At 39.6% G+C, this 24,409-nt stretch overlaps 1 protein-coding gene across 1 annotated transcript; it reads left to right on the plus strand.

Annotated features, from left to right (window-relative positions):
- The first annotated feature begins 1,420 nt into the window (after window positions 1–1,420).
- Window positions 1,421–24,409, plus strand: GPRC6A (G protein-coupled receptor class C group 6 member A). The gene is given in 16 exon segments (XM_052646095.1): window positions 1,421–1,515; window positions 4,535–4,571; window positions 4,573–4,690; window positions 4,693–4,726; window positions 7,396–7,704; window positions 10,065–10,108; window positions 10,111–10,221; window positions 10,224–10,363; window positions 18,066–18,105; window positions 18,833–18,922; window positions 18,925–19,004; window positions 22,388–22,489; window positions 22,491–22,512; window positions 23,334–23,659; window positions 23,662–24,065; window positions 24,067–24,409. Coding segments are annotated over 16 exon segments (2,295 nt in total).

Raw genomic sequence — 24,409 nt, forward strand, 5'->3', positions numbered from 1 at the left:
ACTCAAAATTTTTATACAATTTTAAGGGATTCACAGACTTTCATGGATATACTAGGGTGACCTGAGTAGGATAATATCCCCTATGCTGACCATTCAAGAACACTAACTTTCAAATGCTAAATCTATATATTACACACAAACAAAATGCTAGGAGAGAAATTTCAGTTACAGGCAGGAGTACAGCAGATGGTGTATGATGGAGCAGAAGTGTTGCAGTGATAACTGACAGTTCAGTGAGGAGTACCCAATGATGGAATACAGACAAGGTGAGTAAACAAAGAGGAACAAAGGAACTGGCAGATGAAAAATTGCAAGAACACCAAAATTTGACTCAATTATTTTATAATCTTCTTAAGAACCAAGTCTAAAATTACTTACATATTTGAAATCCAACTACTTTCAAAATTTGAAATTCAAATACTTACATATCTGAAATCGCTCAGTCTTGTCCAACTCTTAGCGACCCTGGACTAGTCCATGGATTATAATTATAAAGCCCATGGAATTCTCCAGGCCAGAATACTGGAAAGGGTGGCCTTTTCCTTCTCCAGGGGATCTTCCCAACCCAGGGATTGAACTCAGGTCTCCCGCATTGCGGGCAGATTCTTTACCAGCTGAGCCACAAGGGAAGCCCAAGAATACTGGAGTGGGTGGCCTATCCTTTCTCCAGGGGAGCTTCCCAACCCAGAAATCCAACCAGGGTCTCCCGCCTTGCAGGTGGATTCTATACCAACTGAGCTATCAGGGAAGCCTGGAAATCCAACTGAATGAAATCAATTACTTAGCTACACAGCTAACTAGTTCCACTGGTGATTTAGGCCTCAGCCATCTAATTTTACCTCTAGCTGAAGTTCGCTGTACTTTGTGACATACGACACAGTGGTATCCCTCTAGCATCCAATGCTACTTAAACATCATATGCATTGATTATTTGATTAATGCAAGTGGGCAATAATAGTAATAGCCCATCTCAGATGCTGATCATATCTAGTAACCACTGTAGCTCAGATTAGCTTACTGGGCTGCAGCAACTCACCCTATCAAAGTGCTATACACTAATGATAGTGCAAAGCACGCTTAGTCATTGATTTTGCATCCCTTACTGTACTTGTCCAAGCAGGGTAATGGTGTCTTTATGAGAATTACTTGGCTAGTGCTCTCACTTCTGTACTATCAGCTTTAAATGATATTAGCCAGATATGCCTTCACATAAAGAAAATTTCAAAGAAATATAGAACCTTGAGATCAGAGGAGGAGTAAGCTAGTGCCATTAGTAATTCAACTCACTGGAAATTTTTTTCCAATTTTTATCTTTCAGAAGCAGTTAATTAAAAAAAATCTTTTGGAATAGTAGCAATTATTATTGTAATTTTAAAGTCTTTTAAAATTGCATAAAATGTATAGTAATTATAGATTCAAAATGATGGCTAAAACTTTTGTCCCTGGTCCAAAATTAAATCTTGATAGTAATAGAAACTACAACAATGAAGATAACATGCCCAGTGAAATTCTGAAGTAATTAATATACCCTTATCTTTGCTTATGCTGAACTTAGTAATTGATTTACATTCTAGGGAGACTATAGCCAGCTAATGGTTCTACCACAAACATCATCATTTCCACCAGGCATGCATTTAAGATATTTGAGAAAGAGCTTTGAACAATGATTTACTTAGCCAGTTGTGGAAAGCACTCCACATTTAGGAATTAATAACTTTCAGTTTGGTTTTAGGAAGGAACATGAGGGAACTGCTATGTTCTGAATGCTTATATCCTCCCAAAATTCAGATGTTAAAACCTAAGCCTAGAAGAGATGACAAGAATACACAGAAGAACGGTACAAAAAAGATCTTCACGACCCGGATAATCATGATGGTGTGATCACTCATTTAGAGCCAGACATCCTGGAATGTGAAGTCAAGTGGGCCTTAGAAAGCATCACTACGAACAAAGCTAGTGGAGGTGATGGCATTGCAGTTGAGCTATTTCAAATTCTGAAAGATGATGCTGTGAAAGTGCTGCACTCAATATGCCAGCAAATTTGGAAAACTCAGCAGTGGCCACAGGACTGGAAAAGGTCAGTTTTCATTCCAATTCCAAAGAAAGGCAATGCCAAAGAATGCTCAAACTACCACACAATTGCACTCATCTCACATGCTAGTAAAGTAACGCTCAAAATTCTCCAAGCCAGGCTTCAGCAATACATGAACCGTGAACTTCCTGATGTTCAAGCTGGTTTAAGAAAAGGCAGAGGAATCAGAGATCAAATTGCCAATATCCGCTGGATCATCGACAAAGCAAGAGAGTTCCAGAAAGACATCTATTTCTGCTTTATTGACTATGCCACAGCCTCTGACCCTGTGTGGATCACAATAAACTGTGGAAAATTCTGAGAGAGATGGGAATACCAGACCACCTGATCTGCCTCTTGAGAAATCTGTATGCAGGTTAGGAAGCAACAGTTAGAACTGGACATGGAACAACAGACTGGTTCCAAATAGGAAAAGGAGTACGACAAGGCTGTATATTGTCACCCTGCTTATTTAACTTATATGCAGAATACATCATGAGAAACGCTGGGCTGGAAGAAACACAAGCTGGAATCAAGATTGCCGGGAGAACTATCAATAACCTCAGATATGCCAATGACACCACCCTTATGGCAGAAAGTGAAGAGGAACTAAAAAGCCTCTTGATGAAAGTGAAAGAAGAGAGTGCAAAAGTTGGCTTAAAGCTCAACATGCAGAAAACTAAGATCATGGCATCTGGTCCCATCACTTCATGGGAAATAGATGGGGAAACAGTGGAAACAGTGTCAGACTTTATTTTTGGGGGCTCCAAAATCACTGCAGATGGTGATTGCAGCCATGAAATTAAAAGACGCTTACTCCTTGGAAGAAAAGTTATGACCAACCTAGATAGCATATTCAAAAGCAGAGACATTACTTTGCCGACTAAGGTCCATCTAGTCAAGGCTATGGTTTTTCCAGTAGTCATATATGGATGTGAGAGTTGGACTGTGAAGAAGACTGAGCACCAAAGAATTGATGCTTTTGAGCTGTGGTGCTGGAGAAGACTCTTGAGAGTCCCTTGGACTCCAAGGAGATCCAACCAGTCCATTCTGAAGGAGATCAGCCCTGGGATTTCTTTGGAAGGAATGATGCTAAAGCTGAAACTCCATTACTTTGGCCACCTCATGTGAAGAGTTGACTCACTGGAAAAGACCCTGATGCTGGGAGGGATTGGGGGCAGGAGGAGAAAGGAACAACAGAGGATGAGATGGCTGGGTGGCATCACTGACTCGATGGACATGAATCTGAGTGAACTCCGGGAGTTGGTGATGGACAGGGAGGCCTGGCGTGCTGGGATTCATGGGGTCGCAAAGAGTCGGACATGACTGAGCGACTGAACTGAACTGAAAGGTGATGGTATTAGGAGGTGGGGCCTTCTGGAGGTGATTAGGTCATGAGAGCAGGGCCCTCCCAGTTGGGTTAGTGCCTATATGAAAGCAGCCTTGAGAAAGTTCCCTTGCCCTTTCTGCCATGTGAGGTTTATAGCAAGCTGTCAGTAGACACTGAATCTGCCAGCTCCATGATTTTGGACTTCACAGCCTTCAGTACTGTGAGAAATAAGTGTTTGTTGATTCTAGGCCAACCAGTTTACAGTATTTCTGTGACAGCAGCCTTGATCAACTAAGACAGGAGCCAATTACTGAGTGCCTACTAATATTAAGGAGCTTTACAAATCGATTCAGCTCAAGTTTCAGAACATATCCATGAGACAGAGTATCTTACCTATTTTATATATGAGAAAATTATTGTCCAGAAAAGTTCAGTAATTCATTCGTGGTCACATGCTAAGTGGTAGGGAGAGTCAACCAATCTGTCAGTTTGCAAAGTCTAAGCACTTTCTGCCACATGACACTGAGTTTTATAGCGCAAAGTTTTGAAACTTTCTGTTTTTCTACCTTCATAAGGCTTCTTAATAGAAATAGATTTTTCAACTTAGATTAAACTGAAAATCACAAATATCTATATTTAACTGAATTTCATTTTTTACATAGAGTTTTTCTGGGAAAATAAATTTGGGATGTTATTTTTTATAAACTGCCTTACAGTTTTTGTGCCTTGAATTTGATACCTTTGAAAATACGTAACTGTCCATTTCCAAAGTGAGAAAATGTTCCCAAACTGCTCCCTCTTAAAGATTCTATATCCCACTTCAAAAGAAATACCAACATGACTCAAAGCCTTTGACACGTCAGAAGAGTAAAAGATGCTATCACAGCGAGGACCTGTGTATAAACACACACATCACATATCAACAATGGGATATGAGAGGGTCTGATATGTTCGTATTGGTGAAGAACTGTTTTGACCATCATCAGATATCTGAACACTGGGTGTTTCTGGCCCTTGACAGTGTCCCATGCTGTATACGTGTTTACAGGTGAAATAGGAATCATGTTCCTGCCACCTGTGAGCTCAGGGATTCCTAAGAACTCTCAAGAAGTGAGCAAATGAGGCAGAAACAGGGTACTATTGATAGTACTGATAACCTGTTTTGTGATGACCTGTTTTTGCTGCTTCTCAGCCTTGCCAGACCCCCGATGACTTTGTGGCTGCCACTTCTTCAGGACACATCATGATTGGAGGTTTGCCATTCACAAAAAAAATGCTGTCCTCAGAAGAATACCCAGAAGGCCAGAAATCCAGAAGTGTGCCAGGTGAGTAAAGCCTCAGAGAACACATTCAGATTTCAAACTTGTACTGTGAGACTAGGGCATGTAAATGTTTACTTGTATTAACATCTAAATCATTTTAATAAAATTTAAACTCATATACTTTTAAGTTGCATATATTACTTCTTGCTATTCTTCCTTAAAAGAAAACTATATTAGCACTATATGTATAATCAGCCTCCAAGTACAGAGGCTATGAATGCTTCCCATTAATGTATTTATTTGGATTTTGCCTAAAAAGAATAACCCCAGAAGTTACATGAGAAAACCAATGAGAAGACACAATAGTAGCCTGTCCACCACATGCACACATAGAACATTTATATTTCTATCACCCACAGATGCAGGTTGTTCCAAACATGAATCTTAATTCTTCAAAATAGACTGCACTTAAAATTTTTCTCTACACTAATGTTTTTGTCAACACTGTACTTATTTCATTCTTGAAATAATCTAATTCTTTCATAATAAATTAAGACCCTACTTCAACTCAGAGTGTTCATATGTGAACACTTTACATTGTGAAAGCTGGGCTATAGAACAGACATTTGTCATGGTGTATTATAGAAGAGTTAAGCTGAATGGCATATTGCAGATAGCTTTCTTTAAGGAGAGCAGACTATTTGAATTCTAATTTCACTTTGGGGACAAAGTGATTTTGTAGATTTAGGCACATCATTTAAACTCTTTGAGATCCAGTTTCTGATTTTTCTCTTCTGTAAAACAAGGGCCTAGATAACTTTTACAGGCAGGCGGCATCAGCTTCTGCTGCTCTGGCAATGAGATTCCAGCGCTTCCTGCTAACTGCCAAACCTTGATTTTTTTTATCTTGATATTTTTGGATGCAAATTTTATCTCATTTTCTCATCTCTCTTTTTTTTTTTAAAAAAAAGCTTTTTATTTTGTATTAGGGTATAGCCCATTAACAATGTTGTGATAGTTTCAGGTGAACAGCAAAGGGACTCAGCCATACATATACATGTATCCATTCTCCCCCAAACTCCTGTCCCATCCAGGCTGCCACATAACATTGAATAGAGTTCCATATGCTATACAGTAGGTCCTTCTTGTTTATCCATTTAAAATATAGTGTGTACACGTCCATCCCAAACTCCCTAACCATCCCTTCCTCCATCCTTCCCCAGCAATTATCTGTTTTTTAAAATTCAAAAGTATTTCGCAAGTCCTATGTGAATGCTTTCAGGTAAAATGTGTTCCCATGTCATTCTAATATTCCTTCCTATCATTCTCTCCAGAAATTGGGCATTTTGAGCTACTGGCATCTTCATCATTGATTATCAAGTATACCAGTGAACACTGCAGAAAACATTAATGACGATTTTTCAGAGCACTAATTGGCACCCAAAAAGTGACTATAGATTTAAGGCCACAATCATAGGTCAACTAATAAGGATGGAAAATGTTTTTTAAAAATGTCATCTTGTTTAAAAAAACTTATTCCCAAAAAAGGTCACTGAACATCCTTTGGTCTTATTGTCACTCCTTGAGAGAAACGGTATTCACTCAACACTGAACAACTCTTATTAAATGTCTATATTACCTTGGCCCTATTCTAGGCATGGGTGGTACTGAGGTGAACAAAAGAGATTCAGACTCCCATAGAGCTAACGCATAGGGGACTCTGAAAATAGTATGCATTTTATTTGCCAGACAACTCATTACTTTAACTCTCTCTCTTTTGTATCTTTCTTTAAGTTAAAAACTTAAAGCTCATTGCCAAACTTCACATTTAGATGACAGTGACAAACAGCATTATCCAAATATAATTTAATTTATGTTAACTAAATGAATTAAAAGAAACTTGAAAATATCTGTTCATTCAAAAAATATGTCTTGAATTCTTACTATATATTAGGCACTGTTTATAACCTTTTGTATATAGTGGTGGGTGAAGTAAGCGTAACAGTGTGTCGATAATCAAACAATTCAGTGCTCTGGAATAATTACAAGTCCCGAAGTCAACTGGAAAAACCCACTAAATGAGGAAATACCCATGCCTCGGAACTAAAATATTGCACGTTATCTAGGAGAAAGCTACTGGTCTTTTACCCAGAGCCTGTTTTGTAAGTAATTCTTAAGACTCTTATTCATCTGTTTTCCAACCACAATAGCTTAGCATCACAAAACTAAAAAATGGGGAAGTGAGTCTATAAGAGCAGATTCTTGAACAGCAATAAAATGCTGACATCTAACTACAAAAAGGAACAGATATCAGATACATCTTCATACTGTAGAATACTAAGTTGAGTATTCAAAATCATCCTGAATAATCAAGAAAAGGTTAAATCCTGTTACACAGACTCCATTCGAAAAGCTGTGGATTCCTATATACATTAAAAAATATTTTTTTTGGCTGTGCCGTGCAGCATTGAAAACACTAGACTACCAGGGTAGTCCCACTATATACTCCTGAGAAAGGTGTCATTTTAAATGAGATTAAATTTGCATCCAAAAATATCAAGAAAGATGACATTTTAAAAACCTGTTTTTAAATAAAGTTTGGATCCTCCGAAAGGTAAACTTCACTGATTCAGGAATTGTCCATCATAAGGCAGAAATTAGGATAAAGTTGGATATTAACATGTCTGAAGAAGAGCTATGTTCTAATTTCAAAAACACTTGTTTCTCAACAGCTTTGAAATATCAACTTTTCTTCAAACTCTTGCCATGATACACAGCATTGAGATGATCAATAATTCAACACTATTGTCTGGAATCAAACTAGGGTACAAAATCTATGACACGTGTACAGACATCACAGAGGCGATGGCAGCTGCTCTGAGGTGTGTTTCTAAGTTCAACAGCTCCACAGAAATCGTGGAGTTTGAGTGTGACTATTCCAACCTCATGCCAAGGGTTAAGGCTGTCATAGGTGCTGGCTACTCAGAAATAACCATGGCTGTCTCCCGGATGTTGAGTTTACAGCTCATGGCCACAGGTGGGTTTTGTTCTACCACCATTGGGTGGGTGTGATCATATTCTTCATCCTAAACGGATCAGGGTAATCTAGGAAACTAGTTGAGGAGATACCTATACTTTAACTTTTCTTTCTCTTCAGAAAGAAATAAAGGATGTGCCCTAATATGGATAGTATAGTGATCAAAGTACTAAGGAGTAGTCACCCCTCAATCTGCCAGGTCTAGTTTCTGACAGCTTTTAGCATGATTTAGATGAGACAGATGCCTCTAAGCCACTCAACTGTCTTGTTTCTAAAGTCACATCAGTTAGATGCCATGAACAAAACTGAAAAGGAAGTGAGAGGTAAAGGGGCCCAGAAGTCCAGGAATACTCTCAAGGAAATGATGGCTAGCCTGAAACTTGAATGAGAAGAGACAGCCAAGAGAAGATGGGGGAGGAGTGGAAGGCATCTAGGCTGAGAAAACAGTTAAGTGCAAAGATGAAATGTCCCAAGAAAAGCAAAAATCGACAGGGCTAGACCAGTCTGAGCAGAAAGGTACAGACTAAGAGATGCATTCACAGAGATGTGTAGGGGCCGGGCATGCAGCATCCTGTAAGCTACGGTGTGCCTGGTATTTCATTCTGAGTATTACGGAAGGGCTTTGAGCAGAGACTGGAATTACTGAGCTTCCTATAATGTAAGCCTTTACCAGGAAGTAAGCAACACGGTCTCTGAAAGACCAAAGCATGTGTTTGAGAGCCCTGCACTTAGTTCCTGTGCATTACTCAAACAAGTACCCCGACTTTAATTTTGAACTAACCTTCATATGACATCACTCTATAACTCAGTAGATCACTGCTTCCAAAGCTCAAGGAAGATTAGAAGCCAAAAGTTAGACAAGAAGTGACCATCTGATAGAAGTGAACAGATAAAAATATATATGAATAATATAATAAATATGTGTAAGAATTCAAATTATATAACTCTCTGGAGCCAGACTAAATAAATGTGTATATCCCTGTAAGACTCTGAGAATTCCATTATATTGTAGCCTAGCAAAGTTGATAATGAAAAGTTTAAACTAAAAAAATAAAAAAGAACTATTCCTCCAAATATCTCAGAGATAAGGCTTTGGCCCAAAATTTCTAGACTATGTATAAAACTAGTTAGGTGACAAGTAAGAAAAGTAGAATATTTTTAACAATGGATGTTTAATGTAAAAATGTAATTTCCATGATAGCACAATAGTAGAGAGGACTCGCCATGGTAACACAGATTTCACAGAAGCCCAGGTAGCAGAGTGAAGGTGAGCATAGCAATGTCTCTGGAGGTAATTAAGGTTTAGTGAATGAATGTCCACTGTGTGCCAATATCCATTTAAATCATTTACATTTTCTCCTTCAGTCTTCACAAGAATCCTGTCATTTCACAGCGAAAGAAATGTTAACTAACTTTGTCAAATTTATTGCAGTTGGGATTCTAACAGTTTGTTTGACTTTAAAGTGTATTGTGTTTCCTTGCATACCAGTAGCTGCTATAAATAGTAAAAAAAAAAAAGAAGGAAAAAAATTCACTGAGCAAGTGGCATGGTGCAATGGCAACTCTGGAAGGTAATCACTCTCCCTAGAATAAAACCAACACAGCTGTAAATTAGGCAAAACTTTGCACACAGTAGGGAGATTTTCCAAAATGCTACTGCTCATTTGAGTAGATTAGGAGTCAGAAAACTATATAGCCTGTGGATCAAATGTGGCTCTCAAGGTCTTGAGTTCTCAAGCTAAGAACGATTTTTACATATTTTTTTGAAAGTTTGTTACAAAAAAATACAAACATAATATATGACAGAGACCATATGTGACCAACAAAGCTTAAAATATTTTACATTAGGTCCTTTACAGAAAAAAGTTTGCTGACCCCTGGACAGATGATTCTTTGTCTGGATGATTTATCTAGAATAAAAGTCATCAAAGTTGCCATTTATACAAATTTTGAACAAACAAGGAGTCCCAAAAGTCATGGTGCTTATTTGACTGGTTGCATTTTCTCATATTTATTTCTAAGTTTGTAAATAATATACACTGGTAGCCCTGACCTGAGATATAAGATAGATATAAATAAATACAGGCATGTAGACAGAGTTATAATACAGAGCCTGAACCTTTGCTTATACTATACACAGACAAAACAAGTGAGAGGCAATGACTCAACAGTCGTCAGGTCCTAACTATCATGATTTAAGCTATTTATAAAGTAGTTCGTTGAAGGGGAAGGATAGAAAGGATCAAAGAATTTAGAAAACTTTATGGAAACTCACAGAAATCAAAGAGACGAACATCTACTATGAATAGCCACCTGCAGCTCATCAACACCACAACTAAGATATTCTGTCCATTTCCAGGTGAGTTACGAATCTACTGCAGAAACCCTAAGTGACAAAATTCAGTTTCCTCATTTTTATGGACAGTGCCCAGTGACTTCTACCAAACTAAAGCAATGGCCCACCTGAATCAGAAATCTAGACGGAATTGGATTGGCATCCTAACCACAGATGATGGCTATGGACTCTCAACACTTTTGCAGTTCAAATGGCAGCAAATAATGTGTGCATAGCCTTCAGAGAAGCTCTCCCAGCCTTCCTCTCAGATACTACCATTGAAGTCAGGATCAATCAGACACTTGAGAGAATCATAGCAGAAGCTGAGGTTAATGTCATTGTGGTGTTTCTGAGTCAATTCCATGTTTTCAATCTCTTCAGTAAAGCCCTTGAAAGGAATATAAATAAGACCTGGATTGTTAGCTGCTGCTGCTGCTGCTGCAGCTAAGTCACTTCAGTCGTGTCCGACTCTGTGCAACCCCATAGATGGCAGCCCACCAGGCTCCTCCATCTCCGGGATTCTCCAGGCAAGAACACTGGAGTGGGTTGCCATTGCCTTCTTCATAGCTAGAGCTGGTCAACATCCACCAAGATTGCTACCATTCCTGATATTAAAAGGACTGGCAAAGTTGTGGGGTTTACCTTTAGAAGAGGGAACGTGTCCTCTTTCCATTCCTGTCTTCAAAATCTGTGTGTGTTTCCCAGTGATAACAACAAACACTTAGATGAATCTGCCATGCCCTAATCTGCTTTGTGCACATGCTGAAGACAGTGATCTGGGTCGATGTATCTCCAACTGCTCTCAGGGCACTTTGGCCACTAAGGACACAGAAAGGAACTTCTTCCTGAGAACTGACTTCCTGTGGGATTACACCGAACTGGGACTTGTTCACAGTATTCAGCTAGCAGTATTGGCCCTTAGTTATGCCATTCAGGATCTGTGACAAGCTTGAGACTATCAGAACCCCAATGCCTTTCAATCATGGGAGGTAGTAACTCACACATACAAGAAAATTCCCCTACCATCATTTCTTTCTTTCCTTTAATTTGCAATATTGCTATAAACTGCTCTAAATTTTAATTCTTTTATAAGTAGATACTGTCAGTGTTGAATAACCTTCATTTCTATTATTAGTTCTTTGTTCTTAAGCATAACAGAGTTATTTTACCTTCACCTTCTATTCTTTTCCACCAAAGTTGTATTCTCTTATTTTCCAAGAAGATTCTGCTGATAGTGTTATTTTCCTTTAGCTTGTGGATTTATATCTGATCTTGCAGTTTTTCAAAACTTCATACAAATTATCTCTTCTGATGCTCTTAACAACACAAGACCAGGCATGTTTAATGATCCCTTTTATTATTGCTAAATATTGTGGGTAAGGAAGCTAAAGCCAAAAGTACTAGACTCTAGTCTGGGTCTTCTGACTCCATACCCTTTGGGTGATTACAGACCAACGCCTTCAGTTAGGACTCTTTCTTAGGGCAGTCTTTCTAGGACTCCAGTCTTCTTCAAAAGAATGTTATTAGGTCAATCATAACAAGTCCTGTGTTATCTCAGGTTTAAATGAACCACTAATTGTGTAAAAGTCTTTCTCTTTCTTCTCTTCAATCAGTTTGTAGAAACTCTAATTAGAGTGGCCCTATTTAGTGAAGATTATCCACTGTGTCTTTAAAATGTTCATAAACAAGGCGTTTGAAAGCAAACTGCTGCTTTGTATGATAAATTTAACTCATCAAAAACAAATTTCTCAGCATTCAAACTTGTCTATCTTAAGAATCATGTTCTAAAATTTATTTCTTTTAAATTTGTTAGGGAAAAAAGGTAAAAGGGAATAAGATCCAGTTTTTTCTGATCACACAAGTGATCTGAACAGGGCTGGATCAGTCCAGGGCTGTTTCTACTTGTGTCATTTTTAAACATCCACAACCACAAGCTCCGAGGTTTGAGGTGATCAGCTTTGGGTGAATCATGTGATGGTCAGAGGGTGTTTTAAGTGGCTCACATTAAAACTAGTTTTCACTTCGTAAATGCAAGGCAAAAAAGAAAATAATGAAGAGGTAAGACTAGAGATTAGGGTTTTTATTTTTAATTAAAAGTCTCTTTAAAATATATAGCACTATACACACACACATGCATATTTATATGTCTAGTTATTTTAAGGTGGCTATTTGAAAGCATACTCTTTGTAACATAAAACTTTAACAATGGATTAGTTAAAAAAAAAAAAAAACCTATACATTAAGTGGACCAACATAATAAAACCTACTAGGTGAAATTTTTAAGAATGAGAGGTGAGAGCTAGTAATGGAGAGAAAACAGACAATTGGAGACAGATGGGATAAAGGGGAGGAGCTATAAAGAGACTTGTAAGAAAAAAGAAATACAAATAGCAATAGTTACTTATCCTCTGGGAAAGTATTTTAAATCAGGAATAAGTCTCAAACATTCTGAGGAAGATCTTGAGAAAATATAATCGAAGCAGCTCTTCTAAAATGTTTTATTTAAACACTGGGAGCCTGGGGTCATTCTTTATTCACCCCCTGGGACATGGTAATCCAGAAACAGACAGAAACAGCTTGGAAATGAGGAGGAGAGGAGTGTCTTGGTCCTTTGATCACCAGTGAGCCATGTCCCGGCCAGATCCAATAGGACAAATACAATAATGCAAACGGTTGTCTTTTTAGGAAGAAATCTCCATATAGATATTAAATTGAAAAGATCAGCAATATTTAGGGTCACTAAACAAGGATATCGTCCTCAAAATTATTTTGTCCCCTGGCAAAATTCACTAATACTTAAATAATACTTTCTGAGTGATTTTAGAGTCAAATAACATCAAAGGAGTTAGTTTTCTCCAGTATTGAGGATAATCCTTACTTTGGCTCCACATTTGGTGACATCTGTGAGTAGTATTCAGGGAGAGTGCAACCATATTTGTTTTACTGCAACAGATTTTTTTATGTTCCTCAGATGTGTGTGAGGACTATTACCTCCTCGTCCTGAATAGTAATTATGGTTTCCTTGCTTGTTTTCCTTTATTCTGGATCAGGTACAAGGTAGTGAGTGAGGTATGTGGGACAAGAGAATGTATAAGAGCCAAACTACTATTCACACAATTATTTGCCAAATATTTATTGGATGTCTCGGTGTTCCGGCCATGGTGTTGAATTTTGAAAATATTATGGGCAACGAGATAATTCTCTCCCTGAAGGAGTCATGTGTCTAGAGGAGTAAGCAGTCAAAGAATTAAGGAGCTGATTACAGTGCAGAATAATGCATTACAATGTTTCATATAAATACAAGACGGCAGAGAATACTCTCCAGAGATCGTGACATCCCTGGTGAATATGATAGATGACTGGGTGCTAAGCAGGACAGAAACACTCCAGCAAAGTCACAGAGAGAGAAAGCATGGCATCTTCAGGGATCAGAAAGTGGCACCACAGAATTGGAGTCTTTTGTGGAAATTACAGAGTGAAGGGTTAGTGAAGCATTCATCATTAGGGCTTGACGATCAGAGCATCTCAAGCTCTGCTGGAGTGTTAATTACCTGGTAATCTTATTATCATGTTGATGCTAATTCAGTAGTTCCAGTGAGGGGGACCTGAATGTCTGCACTTCTAACAACCTCTCAGATGATTCTGATTATTGCTGGTACAAAGACCACCCTTTCAATGGGAAGTCTGCAAGCTATGTTTAAAGGTTTGGACTTGAGAAAGCAAAGGGGAGCCAATTAGAGCTATTTTTAGACAGAAGAGTGATGTGACCTACCATTGTAGAAATGGTATTTCTACTGCAACGTGCGTTGATTAGATGAACACAAGACTAGCCAGAGAACGTTTGTTAACCCAGGAATACATTAAGTATGCCTTATACTTCAGGTATAAGTACTACAGGTACTAAGAATGTGACAATGAGGAAGGAGTGATATACACTTAAGAGAAAAGATGAAGAGTCTTTGGAGATAGATTGGATGTAAAGAATGAGAGAGAAAAGCAAAGATGCTGCAAATGATTCTAAATTTTGGCAACTGGTGCCACTTATTGAGTTGAAAATGCAGAGAAAAGTGAAGGTCTGGTAAAGAGAAGAAGTATTTAGCATTCCATTTTGGACATGTTGAATTTGAAGAACTTAGAACACATTCAAGTGTACTGGTCTGGAAGTCAGAGGAGACATTGGGACTAGAAGGGAAAGATTGCGAAGTGATGAGGACAATAATAACTAATAATTAAGGCTTACCAAACCAAGCCTTGGGGCTTCCCTCATAGCTCACTTGGTAAAGAATCCACCTGCAGTGCAGGAGACCCCAGTTTAATTCCTGGGTCAGGAAGATCCACTGGAGAAGGGATAGGCTACCCACTCCAGTATTCTTGGGCTTCCCTTGTGGCTCAGCTGGTAAAGAATCCGCCCGCAATGTGGGAGACCTGGGTTCGATCCCTGGGTTGGGAAGATCCCCTGGAGAAGGGAAAGGCTACCCATTCCAGTATTCCAGCCTGGAGAATTCCATGGACTATACAGTCCACAGGGTCGCAAATAGTTGAACACAACTGAGTGACTTTCACTTCACTTCACAAACTAAGCATTAACATACCTCATCTCTGATCTTAAACTATTATGGTAGGTCCACAGATTCATGTTCACTGCACTTCATCCTAAAGAACTGGCAGGTTTTCCTGGTGACTGAGACTCGCAGCAGTTTAGAGATGGGGGGACCTCAATTGCAAGGATCTGGGGCCCATCAATAGCCACAGATGAGCAGCAAAACTCTCCCAGTCTTAGTCATGTACTTCTGCTACACCATGGAAAACTTTACAAAAGTAAAAGACATGGGTTGGGTACCAGATAGAGATGCAAGGGTGCTTCCTCTGCAAGTCTCTGCTTGACTCACATAGATGTCTCTTTTCCCAAGCACAGCTCACTTACAGAGTTGCAGTGGGCAGCAGAGCGGCTGAGGACATGGAAAACAACATGGACCACAGCAGCTTAATGGGAGCGGCCTCCTGACCTTGTGTTCTCAAAAATAGGTCATCACCATACTGAGGTGAATTATATAATCAAGGAAATGCAAATCCTACTCTCTAAATATTTTGGGGTCAACTTATCATGAGGGTCAGAGTCTTGATGAAAAACAAATAAGTAATGGATGGAAGAAGTCTTTAACAGCTTAATAATCGTAGCATTAGTGTTCAGAATTTAATCCAGAGCAAACATTCAAAAGAATATTTAACAAGTAATGAATACACTGGTTTGTTTCCATCCTCTTTCCTGAAAGAACAAAGGTGGAATTGTGCCATTTTATTTACATCATACAATGTTATCATTATTTACAGAACATATATGTGTCAGAAATTTACTCTGTAAAACCTAATTAAATACAGGAAAAAAGCTGGTGGAAATTATAGTTCAAACAAGAGAATGGAAGAGGATTTGCTCCCTAAAGAACTAAGATACTAGGGCTTACATGTGTATATTGCTTAAGGAAGCAATGGAAGAAAAACCAATACACAGAGGCAGAGTTGGGAACACTGAAAGCTTGGATTTTTTTTGTTTTTTTTTTTGCCTATTTTTGTTCCCTCCATTAATTAAAAGAACTAGAAGTCTGCAAAGACATATAATAAAATCAATACACACGCTTAAAGATTTTGCTAGTTATATTTGGTCATTGACCTGACTACTGTAGCTAATATATTCACTTAAAATACAACTTGATTTTCTTACATTGTATTTGCCAAAGGGGGAAAAAACTGAAGGAAGGAAATATTCATAAAGGATTAACTGAGAAAAAACAGAGGAAGAATAACTCTGTTCAAGTAGAATAACTTCTGCCTTGTTCCATAGATTTTTGCACCCAGCAAGAACCACAGAAGCATCACAGGTACAGATGTGATGGTATTTGCTTAGCCATGATTATATATCACATTAACGATGGAGCCAGAACTCAAATGTTTTCCTCCTTCTCAGCCTAGTATTCTCTCCTGCACCACAAGTTCAATATGGCTGCCTCCTTTGTCAGTGAAACATTTTCTGTTCTAGCTGTACTGCATACAAGTTCTCACTGTACAAACTGAGTAATAAGAAGAGTAATTTTCCATTATATTTCTTTCTTCTCAGGTTAAAAACATCATTTTCTGAACTAAATTGGAAATAGAATTTAGAGGTCTCTTTATTATACCCTGGGGCTTCCCCAGTGGTTCAGTGCTAAAGAATTCACCTGCAATGCAGGAGACATGGGTTTGATCCCTGGGTTGGGAAGATCCTCTGGAGGAGGAAATGGCAACCCACTCTGGTATTCTTGCCTGGGAAATTCCATGGACAGAGGAGCTTGGCAGGCTACAGTCCATAGGGTTGCAAAAGAGTCAGACACAACTTAGCAGCTAAACAACAATTACTATACCCTCTGTTACTGAAACAGACTTAAAAACCATTGGTGATGGTAAGATTCCCCACCTTCCACCCAATGAGTATGGACTCAAAGGGAGGTCAGTAGCAGTTACTCTGTGCTCAATTGTGTCTGACACTTCTGTGACCGCACGGACTGTAACCTGCCTGACTCCTCTGTCCATGGGATTTCTCAGGCAAGAATGGAGCGGGTTGCCATTTCCTTCTTCAAGCGCTCTTTCTGACCCAGGGACTGAACCCAAGTCTCCTGCTTTGCAGGTGGATTCTTTACCAGGAAGACATCTGGGAAGCCCTAGAAGTTACATTAGGTCCACCAGTTAAACTTCTCAGGTAGGGATGCACCCAAGAACAGGGTGCATTTGTTACTGAACTCTCTGGCTTTGCAGCTCTGTCACCTCAGCCTTCATTTTGGGGCTGGTGAGCATGACAACTCCTGGCTTGGATCACCTGCTGAGACTTGGGTCAAAGACCCAGGCTGAGTGTGACTCTAGGAGAGGATGAATTTTCCTGCTTCCAAATGGCACTTTGATTATGGCTTTGAGTCAGAAGGGAAAAAAAGAAAAACACAGTGAGGAGAATTTAAACTAATATATCATTAGGTGCAACAGAAAGACCCCATAATGAAAGTCAAGATGTGTATCTTCAGAGAAGGTCTTTCACTCCTTGGCTGGGGTCCTCCTCTGAGAAAAGAGGAAGATGATCCCTGCTAAGTGTGCTTCACTGAGTTGTTATGGAGTAAAAGGGCATCACAGATTTGAGTATTAGAAAGTAGCATTTGAATGTCAGGTGACTTTATTACTTGATAGACTCAAAGCATCTTCATTTATTTGCACATCATCCCTGTTAGCTAATTATAGGTATTTAAAAGTATTAAGCTAATCTCTATTAACCCTTAATCTGTTCCTAATGCTAGGCTAAAGTGTTCACACACATGTGTGTGTGTGCTCAGTTGCTCAGTCGTGTCCAACTCTTTGGTGACCCTATGGACTGTAGCCTGCCAGGCTCCTCTGTCCATGGGATTTTCCAGGCAAGAATACTGGAGTGGGTTACCATCTCCTTCTCCTGGGGAACCACCCAATCCAGGGATTGAACCCACATCTCTTGCATCTCCTGCATTGGCAGGCAGACCCCTTATGCTGCAGCCACCTGGGAACAATTACATTTAATTCTTACAACAATCCTATTAAGTATAATAGGTTTCATTTATCTCAACTGAGGCCTAAAAAGAAGTTGTAAATGTCAAGATCACACCACTAATGAAATTTGGAACCAGAATGAGAGTGGCATCTGCTCTAGAGGACCCATTCTGAAATTATGCAAAGTGGACTACATGAAGGTGCTCAGATTTCAGTTCTGTAAGTAAGAGAATCTACCTCCATAAACATTAACTTGCTTTCTCAAATTCACAGAGCAAGACATCAGAAATTCTCAACAATTCTCAAATTGTTGCCTCATAGTTCAGAACTACTAGTCCTCAAGTAGTTTTCACACTCAGGGATCCAGAATATCCTTTTTTTTTTTTTTTTTTTATTTTTAAGTGATATTCCTTGCAAGAAAGTGTTATAATTGGGATAATGGATACACTTAAAATATTTCTATCAGTCTTTATTTCTGTTTTTATTTTTCATAGTTACTTGCTGTACTGAAAAATGTCACATTCATGGAGGGCTGCTGCTGCTAAATTCCTTCAGCCATGTCTGACTCTGTGCAACCCCATAGACAGAAGCCCACCAGGCTCCCCTGTCCCTGGGATTTTCCAGGCAAGAACACTGGAGTGGGTTGCCATTTCCTTCTCCAATGTTTCCAGTGGTCATGTATGGATGTGAGACTTGGACTGTAAAGAAAAATGAGCACAGAAGAATTGATGCTTTTGAACTGTGGTGTTGGAGAAGACTCTTGAGAGTCCCTTGGACTGCAAGGAGATCCAACCAGTCCATCCTAAAGGAGATCAGTCCTGGGCGTTCATTGGAAGGACTGATGTTGAAGCTGAAACTCCAATACTTTGGCCACTTGATGTGAAGAGCTGACTCATTGGAAAAGACCCTGATGCTGGGAGGGATTGGGGGCAGGAGGAGAAGGGGACGGCAGAGGAAGAGATCGTTGGATGGCATCATAGACTCGATGGACATGGATTCGAGTGGACTCTGGGAGGTGGTGATGGACAGGAAGGCCTGGCGTGCTGCGGTTCATGGGGTCGCAAAGAGTCAGCACAACTGAGTGACTGAACTGAACGGAACTGAATGCATGAAAGTGAAAAGTGAAAGTGAAGTCACTCAGTCGAGTCTGACTTTTAGCGACCCCATGGACTGCAGCCTACCAGACTCCTTCATCCACGGGATTTTCCAGACAAGAGTACTGGAGTGGGTTGCCATTGCCTTCTCCAATTCATGGATGGAGGGAGTTCATTTCATTCTGATGCTCATGGAGCTATGAATACTGGATACAATATTGTGCTCTGGAGGGAGATCAATGGCCACATGACTGTTACAGGATGACACAATATGACCTGAAGAATGATGTCTTCATTGTCACAAATCAAGAAACAAAAAATGAGCACAGGAATCTTGAGGTAATTTTGTATTGGTTGCTTTGTAGCATTCAAATCAATTGATACTTCAACTGCAAAAGTCCTTGTCCCCACCAGACCCTTCAGTGGCCCTACTGCCTGTTCAATGTTCCCAACTTCCCTCCTGAAATTCCATGGTCAACTTGTATATTACTGCCTTGTACACACCCTCAGTTTCCTTGCCCATCTCTCTATTCATCATTCATTGGACCAAAGTATAATCCTGATTATATTAAACTTTGTCTAACCAATACAGCTGATCTTGGCAAAAACAAACAAACAAAAAAACCCACCAACTTTGCTAACTGTTCTCACTTAAAATTCATGATCTCTAACTTCCATTGGGTTCTAAATGCTGTTGGGAAATCAGACTACTATCCTAGTCCATTCGTTTGTCTACCATCCTAGATGGTTATCTATACTTTCTTTTCTGTCCTTTTACTCCAGCACACCTTTCCTATCTTCACTTCCAGTGACCCTGCTTCCTATGTGACTGACAAAACTGAGACAATGAAAAGGGGCTGGCTGCCCCCACCACATCTGTGCTGCGCCTCTGCTTTCCATCTGGGACTGTGCGTGGGCTCTCCGGGCTCTGAGCCAAGGTCAGCTCCTCTGAATCCCAGCGCCTTTTACTTGCTCAAAGATATTTCTCTGGCAATTCTCCACTCTCTTCTGCACCCTCAATTATTGTCTCTTCTGTGTTATCTAAATGGTGACACAAATAAGCTGTTCTTCCTTCCATCTTAAGGGAAAAAAAAAATCCAAAGAACTGTATTGATTCCCGTCTTCCTCCTTCGTATACTGCCCGTTCCTGTTTCCCTTTACGGCAAAACTCCTTGAAAAAGTTGAATATATTTACTGGCCTCAATTTCTCTCCTCCCATAATTCTTTTAAATTCTTTTCAGTCCATCAAAATTATTTCTTTCTGGTTAATAAATACAAACATCATCTTACTTCGCTTACTGGCTAATTATTCTCCCCTCCGTGAAACACTTTATTTGCTTCCACGACAGCACACTCCCTGGGTTTCTTCTTCTGTGTCTGTCCACAGCTTCTCAGCCTCCTTTGCCCTTTCCTTACCATTCCTGCTCCCTCTGAACACTGATAGACCCAGAATTCAGAACTGCTCCTTTAAAAATTTTTTTTTTATTTTGGCTACACCCTGTGGCATGTGGGATCTTAGTTCCCAGACCAGGGATCAAACCTGTGCCCTATAAACTGAAAGTGTACAGTCTTAACCACTGGACCACCAGGGAAGTTCCCTGTTCTTTTCTATCTGCACTTTTCCTTAGTGATCTCATCCATGCACTTAGACAATGTCATTATATAGAAGGCAGATGACTCCCACATATTTATCTTCTGAATTTCAACTCAAGTAAATATACAATTGTCTATCTGACATCTCTACCTGGGTGTCTAATAGTTTTTCATCTTAACTGATTATCTCCAAGACTGACCTCCAAAACCTACCTCCGTCCCAGTAAATGGTAACTCATCTCTCCTAGCTGCTTATGAAAACACCCTAGTGGGATCCTTGTTACTTCTCTTCCTGTCACGCTTCCTAGCCATTCTAGGTCACACTCTCAAGATACACAGTCTACACTTTTGTCCTCTACTCCGTTGCTGCCACCACCCTGATCCAAGCTCCAATCACCTCTCACCCAGACTCATTTTCTTATTGCCACCTTTTATGTGGGGAGAGAGAAAAAAACTGTACAGCTGGGAAGAAAGGTTTCACTTTTATCCCCATAATGATGCTCAGCTTTATCTCATAGTTCAATCCTTTTGTGTCTTCTGAGCATCCTTTAGGAGTGTGGATACTCTGGACTAAGTTTTCCCTGGGGAATCCACAGGGCAGATATCCTGCCTGCTGAAAACCCAGATCAGACATAGCTGTGGTGAAGACAAGAAAGCCAGCATCTGCGAACCCAGAGCTGCTAACCTTGGCTCCTTTTCTCTCTCTCTCAGATCATTTTCATGTCCCAAAGAAAAGACTAGTTAGCTAAGGGCTTCATTTTCCAGGCTAGGAATAGCTGTTAAGACACTCTAGAGAAAGTCTCATTTACTTGTTCAGCTTTGGCTTCCCAAGGGTAAGAGTGAGACCAAAAAAAAAAATTTATCTCACAAGATGTGCCATGAGAAAGGGATTAGGAATGGGAAAAAAAAAAAAAAAAAAAAAGCTGAAATGCAAAGAGTTACTAGCTATATTGAAAAGAGATGGTTCCATAAAAGTAGAAGAGTATGTGTGACTCACATCATGACATGCAGAATTAAAACTGAAATTTTCAAGATGAATTAAATATTAAATTTTATTTATATATCAAGGGTTATCTTTTAAACTAATACTTTAATGGTTTTAAATTATAATTTTTCCATTATTTTGTTTTTCAAGATTAGGGTGAGCATGCTCCTTGGACGCCATGATTAATAACCTTCATCTAAAGTATATGAAAGTCCAATGATTCTTATATATAGTTGAACTCTTTATATAGCACAGGATTGAAAATTTCCAAAACATCATTTCTCCATTAGTTCCACCACTACACATTCTTACATCTGCTAGTGAAATTAAAAGACGCTTATGCCTTGGAAGGAAAGTTGTGACCAACCTAGATAGCATATTCGAAAGCAGAGACATTACTTTGCCAACAAAGGTCCATCTAGTCAAGGCTATGGTTTTTCCAGTGGTCGTGTATGGATGTGAGAGTTGGACTGTGAAGAAAGCTGAGTGCCGAAGAATTGATGCTTTTGAACTGTGGTGTTGAAGAAGACTCTTGAGAGTCCCTTGGACTGCAAGGAGAATCAGTTAGTCCATTCTAAAGATCAGTCCTGGGTGTTCTTTGGAAGGACTGATGCTAAAGCTGAAACTCCAGTACTTTGGCCACCTCATGCGAAGAGTTGACTCATTGGAAAAGACTCTGATGCTGGGAGGAGTTGGGGGCAGGAGGAGAAGGGAACGACAGAGGATGAGATGGCTGGATGGCATCACCGACTCGATGGACGTGATTCTGAGTGAACTCTGGGAGTTGTTGATGGACAGGGATGCCTGGCGTGCTGCGATTCATGGGGTTGCAAAGAGTTGGACACGACTGAGCGACTGAACTGAACTGAGTGACTTTTTAAAAGAGTTAATTTCCTTATTTGCTTACAAAATTTATTAATGTGACAAAAACTGTATTCTTCCTGAGCAGTTTCACTATCTGAAATACTTTCTATTTTTTTAAAGTTGTTGAAATTCCTCCAGATGACAAAAGAATTCGTTTACACTATGAAGAAAAAAACACCAAAATACTATTTTGTAAATAAATCTTTAAATTAAATCAGAGATATTATAGTTAGGGTAAATCTTTTAAAAAATTTATTTAGAATTTATTTTCACTTTGCAGAAAATTCAATCTAAATTCTCCAAGGAATGAAGTCCTGGGCAAATGAAGAAAACCACAAAAAGTCAAGATATTTGCTGCTGTGAATGTGTGACCTGTCCTGAAAAATCACTATAGTGATCAGACAGGCAATTAATTACACTCCCTACAACATGCATAGTGATACACCTGAACCATTTCTCTTAAAGCTGATTTTTTAACATGAATTCTATTTGGTTTATTTTTTTCATTTCAAAAAGTAAAAAGTGTTTTATGCTTCTGCAGCAGATGAACACTCAATACCTAACAGATGTAAAAGTAACTTCACTTCCAAGGGAAGATGTTGTTCCTCTACTAGACTTCCTCTCCCAGCACCTCTTAAAATAAGGCAAGTTCTCTGTCAGTTTTTGTCTATGTATCCCACACAGACGTGTCTGATTTGTAACTGAGACACAGTAACTATAGATAAATAAATGCTGAATTAACTAAACTGAGCATGATGGAAACCCAGAGGTGTGCATACCCTACAGATCTCATTATTCCTACCAACAGGCACTAGTTCAGTCAGCTTGTTCAAGATTACAGGACCCATAAGGGATAGAGAAAGGGCTGGAAATATGTCTGGTACCAAAGCTCTTATTCTTGACAGTCCCTGAACTGCCACCTATCATAGCAAGTTCATGAGAGGCTAGCATCTATCTTGAGTATATTAATTTTCTAAAGACTCATGGCCCGGATGAATTTTTCTCTTATCCTTTTCTCTCCCACGCTTCCTGTTCCCTCACTGTCACCCTTTCTTTCTCACCTTCCTGGGTCATGTGCATGCTTTATTTTAATAAGTAACCGATGTGACAATTATCTATATCCAGTTTCCAGTCAGAACTCTCACTGAGGAGTCTCATCTGTAGCACTGGGGACAATCACCTGGTTTAAATATTTGCAATGTAACCAAATCTGCTGTGTCTTTTAGATACGGATCATTGCCTTTTATGCAACAACGAAACTCACTGGGCCCCTGTAGGGAGCACAATGTGCTTTGAAAAGGAAATGGAGTACCTTGACTCCTTGGCTATCTTGCTCCTGGCCCTCTCTCTGCTGGGAATCCTGTTTGTTCTGGCCATTGGCATAATATTTACAAGAAACCTGAACACACCCGTTGTGAAATCATCCGGGGAACTGATGGTCTGCTACGTAATCCTCTTCTGTCCTTTCCTCCACTTTGCCGGCACAGGCTTTTTCATTAGAGAACCACAAAGCTTCACGGGTAAAACCAGGCAGACACTATTTGGCATGAGCTTTTTACTCTCTGCATCGCCTACATTCTGATGAAGTCCCTGAAAATTCTGCTGGCCTTCAGCTGTGATCCCAAGCTGCAGAACGTCCTGAAGTGCTGCTATAAACCCATCCCCATCATTTTCACTTGCACGGGCATCCTGGTTGTCGTTTGCACCCTCTAGCTCATCCTTGCAGCCCTTGCTGTGGGACAGAATGTCCCCTTGCCCAGAGTCATTATCTCTGAATGTGAGGAGGGGTCCATTCTTGCATTTGGCTCCATGCTGGGCTATACCGCCATCCCGGCCTTCATGTGCTTCATTCGTGCCTTCAAAGGCAGGAAATTACCTGAGAATTACAATGAGGCCAAATGCATAACATTTGGCATGCTCATTTGCTTCATAGCTTGGATCACCTTCATCCCCATCTACCACGTTTGGCAAATATATGCTGGTTGTGGAGATCATCATTATTTTAATATCTAACTACAGGATCCTATGTTGCATGTTCTTCCCCAAATGCTATGTTACACTTTCTAAGCAAGAGACTAACACAAAATCTGTCTTTCTCAAGATGATTTACAGTTACTCTTCCCACAGTGCAGGCAGCCTTGCCATGAGCCATAACAACGTCACAATAAGCAACCCCAGCTCTGCTGGTGGGTCTGCAATCCAGTAGAAAAGCAGAGATCTTCAGGTACGAGGCTTTGCACACATATGCAGAGAAAATGCTACATGCAGATCTAAAGCTTTGCCTCAAAAAAAATATGAATGA

This window comes from Budorcas taxicolor, chromosome 9 (assembly GCF_023091745.1).
Source record: "Budorcas taxicolor isolate Tak-1 chromosome 9, Takin1.1, whole genome shotgun sequence".
In the NCBI taxonomy this organism is placed as follows: Eukaryota; Metazoa; Chordata; class Mammalia; order Artiodactyla; family Bovidae; genus Budorcas; species Budorcas taxicolor.